The 4,295-nt window shown below is 34.1% G+C and overlaps 1 protein-coding gene across 5 annotated transcripts; it reads left to right on the forward strand.

The window, feature by feature from the left end:
* Positions 1-432: 432 nt before the first annotated feature.
* Positions 433-3,993, forward strand: LOC147394479 (translocase subunit seca). 5 transcript variants are annotated; one of them, XM_086454144.1, is made up of 4 exons: positions 433-585; positions 1,569-1,714; positions 2,761-2,824; positions 3,179-3,993. In XM_086454144.1, the coding sequence occupies exons 1-4, from the start codon at positions 448-450 to the stop codon at positions 3,488-3,490; spliced, it is 660 nt and encodes a 219-aa protein (XP_086310270.1). In that variant the 5' UTR covers positions 433-447; the 3' UTR covers positions 3,491-3,993. The 5 variants fall into 5 exon arrangements, with proteins under 5 accessions (XP_086310270.1, XP_086310271.1, XP_086310274.1 ...); XM_086454145.1 differs by having other exon boundaries at positions 446-593; positions 1,510-1,714; XM_086454148.1 differs by having other exon boundaries at positions 446-593.
* Positions 3,994-4,295: the final 302 nt, after the last annotated feature.

Consider the following 4,295-nt stretch of genomic DNA (forward strand, 5'->3'; position numbering starts at 1 on the left):
TAGGGTTATGTCTTTTTCTATTTAAATTGACGGTTAGAATTCATTATCAACAAATTCTGATTGATAGGCCTAGAAAACTTTCTACGTGGCCGTTTTTTGTATGTGATATAATTTAAGTTCAATGCTCCCGAAACATGGAAACATTTTATAGAAAAAAAAAAAGTTAGTTGTAGCCAAGCAGAAATTGTCCTTCCTACTTTTCTTCTCTTGTTGGCCTTACCTTAAATATGGAACGTCGAGTGATATTCTTTTACTATTGGTGTTTCCTATACACTACCCAACACCGACTTAGCGATCTTGCCACGTGGAAAGAATATATAAAATAGACTATAATTAAAAAAAAGACTTAAAGTGAAATATCGTCGTTGTCGCGTACCCCTTATCTCTATACGTTGGGGTTATAAAGATTGGTGGTTTTGGGGATTTACCCTACACCTGGTGTAGGGTATGAATGCTATATATATTCCCACCCAACCTCCGCTCCTCTCTTCTTTTTTCTCGTTCAAGGCGCAACGCTCCCACTCGTTCTTTCTTTTTTCTCTTTATTTTTCTAACTTTATTTCCTCTTTGAAGAGTTTTACAGAGGTAGACAGGTAATTTCTCTCTTTGAATTTTTTAGATCTACGTTGTTTTTCTGAACAGATCTTAGAAGTTTTGCCGTTTTAACGGCGTTTGATTGCTAATATTTTAACTGGTAGATTTTTATTTTATTTTTGTGCTTTAATGGCGTTTTAAAGCTTTCTGAACAGATCTGTGAGGTTTTGCCGTTCTAACGGCGTTTAATTGCTTTTTTGTAACTAGTCGATTTTTTTTCTCTAATTATTTGTTTATTTATTTACTATTATTATTCTGTTTTAACAGTATTTTGATTGCTTATCTTTTAACTGAAAGACTTTTTTATTTATTTATTTTTATTGGCGTTTTTGAGCTCTCTGAACAGATCTGAATTGTTTTGCCGTTATAACGCCGTTCGATTGATTATCTTTAAACTGGAAGATTCTTTTATCTTCTATTTTTGTTTTTTAGTGGTGTTTCTGAGCTATCTGAACATATCTCAGAGATTCTGCTTCTCACAGCGTGTGATTGCTTATCTTTTAACTCGTAGAATTTTTCTTCCTGTTTTTGTGCTTTAATTTCGTTTTCGAGTTTTTCTTCAGCTCGTAGAACCTAGATCTGTCTGGATCGATTTAATTTCTTGCTGAAAACTATTCTTTTTTTGTACGAAAAGCTTCTTTTCTGCCCTAAAAATGGTGATTCGAGCAGAACCTAATACTTAAGCTGTTTTTATTTGATATTTCTTAAAATTCATATTTTTAATGTTTAGTTTCTATCGAAATCTGCTAGAATTTAAATTTCTCCTTAAATTCGACTTAGATATGTTCTTATTTGACTTATACACTCAGATCTGTCAAAAAGTTCCAGTTTTTTTGGCAGATCTTTAGTTTTTTTCCTCCGATCTGGAACATTTGCCATGTCTTCTTTCTAAAAATGATATTTTTTGCTCATTAGAGGCGTTCTTCTGGAGATCTCGAACAGTAATCAAGATGAATCATTGTGTCTCTCAGCAGAACGCCTTCGCTGCCTGTGAAGGGATGAGGAGCTCTGTTTCGATCTCAGATCGAGAGGATTTCGTCGTCTGCCCTAAACCTCGGCGTCTCGGCTTCGTGAACCACGCTATTAACGATCCTATCAGACCATTTAGATGGCATCTAAGGTAAATTTTCACCCTTTTTTCTCTTTCTGTTCTTTATTTATTTAGTTTTTAAATAAAAACAAAAAAATTAGATCTCTTGAAAATCGTAGGTATATATATTATATATATATATATATATATATATATATATATATATATATATATATGGGGACGGTTCAGCAGCCCTAAAGTTTGCCAAGTTTGGTGCCAAACATTTTTCAAAATATGAGTTAGAAGCTTTGGAATGAGCTGATTTTTTGTGAGGATGATCTCTATGATGAGGAGATCATCCTCACCAAAAATCAGTCTATTCCAAAACTTCTAACCCCATCAAAAGTGATTTACAAAAATTGGACGGTCCACAATTCTTTAATTTGTAAACTAGGGTTAGAAGTTTCAAAATGAGCTGATTTTTTGAGAGGATGATCTCTTCACTGTAGAAATCATCCTCACAAAAAATCAGCCTATTCCAAAACTTCTAACCCCATCAAAAGTGATTTACAAAAAATGTTTGGCACCAAACTTGGCAAACTTTAGGGCTGCCGAACCGCTCCCTCTATATATATATGGGGACGATTCAGCAGCCCTAAAGTTTGCCAAGTTTGGTGCCAAACATTTTTCAAAATATGGGTTAGAAGCTTTGGAATGAGCTGATTTTTTGTGAGGATGATCTCTATGATGAGGAGATCATCCTCACCAAAAATCAGCCTATTCCAAAACTTCTAGCCCCATCAAAAGTGATTTACAAAAATTAGACGGTTCATGATTCTTCAACTTGTAAACTAGGGTTAGAAGTTTCAAAATGAGCTGATTTTTTGTGAGGATGATCTCTACACCGTAGAGATCATCTTCACAAAAAATCAGCCTATTCCAAAACTTCTAACCCCATCAAAAGTGATTTACAAAAAATGTTTGGCACCAAACTTGGCAAACTTTAGGGCTGCCGAACCGCTCCCTATATATATATATATATAAAAGTTCTATTATTTGTCAAACAGTGTTAAAAATCTTAGTTTTCTTTTAATATCTTTTATTCCTAAATACGTTTCGTTTTGTGTGAATAACAGTCACCAAACGGAGCCTTGTGATTCAAAGGCAGGGAAGGAGCTTCTTGATATCATTCTGACAAAAGTATGTTTCCCTCTCCTAATCTTGTCTGATTTAATCAAAAGCTATACTTTTGCTGGAGTTCTGAAACTAATTGATGTTTATTTATGGATTTCTCTTTAATTGAACAACTAAGATTATGAACATGCATGAATTTATATAACATGATTCTTTTAATTCAAATCCAATTTAATAAAAAACTGCACATTTGTCGGAGGTCTGAAACTAATCAATATTTGTTTGTGAGACTTCTCATTTGAATGAACTATTAAGATTCATCACTATTTATTTAATTTAGATTTTTATTGTAGATATGATTGTTGTTTATATATGAATTTATTTGCTAATTTTTTTATATAAATTTTCTGGTTTTATTAGGGTGGATACAATACAGAACAAACAGGCACACAAGTCGCCTCGTCGCCCCCATTTTTCTGTGGGTCTCCGCCGAGCAGGGCTGCAAACCCATTAATCCAAGACGCCCGATTCGGGGAAGAAAAACTGATCTCATTATCACCACTGTCGAACCCTAATCCATCTGTATTACCTTCGTCACCTTCATCCTCGTCCACCCGTAAAGGGGGGTGTGTCCGAGCAAAGTTCGGGCACAAACCAGCTGCGGTTAGGGTTGAAGGGTTTGATTGCATGGACAGGGATCGACGTAATTGCAGCATTCCTGCAGTAGCTTAGAGAACAAAGTACATAGAAGAGAATGAAAAAACCATTACAGAAACAACGAGAGGAGGAATTTTGGAGAAGAGATGATTGTGGATTGTATATATGTTTCCTCATCAAATCTTTTTTTTTTTTTTAGGTTTTATTTGCTGAGAACTTTGTACCTAATTATGTATCTATGTAGATGTTGATGAAATAAAGGAGTGAAGGAGAACGAAAAAGAAAACCTTCTCTGCTTTTATTTAAGTTAAATTTAGATTTAAGGAAGGTTGGTTGAGTCATGAGTGGGTTTGGTTAGGCTCCAAAGTCCAGAGAGTTCTGAGTCCAGAGTTGTATATGTCTCTCATCTGTGTAAATGTAAAAGAAGAAAGATGAAGACAATGTTTTTTTTTTTTCTTTTTTTTAAAAGATTTTATTACAGAGATTTGATTTCTCTTGAGGCTTAAATTATATGTAAATAGTGTTAATTACTGAGACATCAGTTCTTTTCCGCTGTAAATATACTTTGGTTGATGTCATCTCTCATTTGTGATTTTCTTTCTTGTCGCTTTGTGGGTTTCATGTTCTCTATTTTTTAATTATTTTATTATATTGGATTGTTTTCTTTTGTTGGATTAGTCATTGTGGTGAGCGCCGCCTCATTTTATGAAAAGTCCTTTATCTGACCGACTAGTTCAAATTTGGTTGGCTTTGTATCTTTGTTTGAATGCTTCGATTATTAAATTATAACTCGATAGACACGAGGTTTATCAGTCATGGTTGATGTCGACAAGACCAATTATCTATTGTGATCTAATAAGCTCTCTCTCACATTGGAAGA

This window comes from Akebia trifoliata, chromosome 9 (genome assembly GCF_017979445.1).
Source record: "Akebia trifoliata isolate Shusen 1 chromosome 9, ASM1797944v1, whole genome shotgun sequence".
In the NCBI taxonomy this organism is placed as follows: domain Eukaryota; kingdom Viridiplantae; phylum Streptophyta; class Magnoliopsida; order Ranunculales; family Lardizabalaceae; genus Akebia; species Akebia trifoliata.

Excerpts from the sequence above, each read along its gene's own strand:
- LOC147394479 (XM_086454144.1), top strand. The coding sequence starts at position 448 with ATGAATGCTATATATATTCCCACCCAACCTCCGCTCCTCTCTTCTTTT. Across the intron at positions 586-1,568 it reads CTTTGAAGAGTTTTACAGAG|AACGCCTTCGCTGCCTGTGA; the intron begins GTAGACAGGTAA and ends GTCTCTCAGCAG. Across the intron at positions 1,715-2,760 it reads CCATTTAGATGGCATCTAAG|TCACCAAACGGAGCCTTGTG; the intron begins GTAAATTTTCAC and ends TGTGAATAACAG.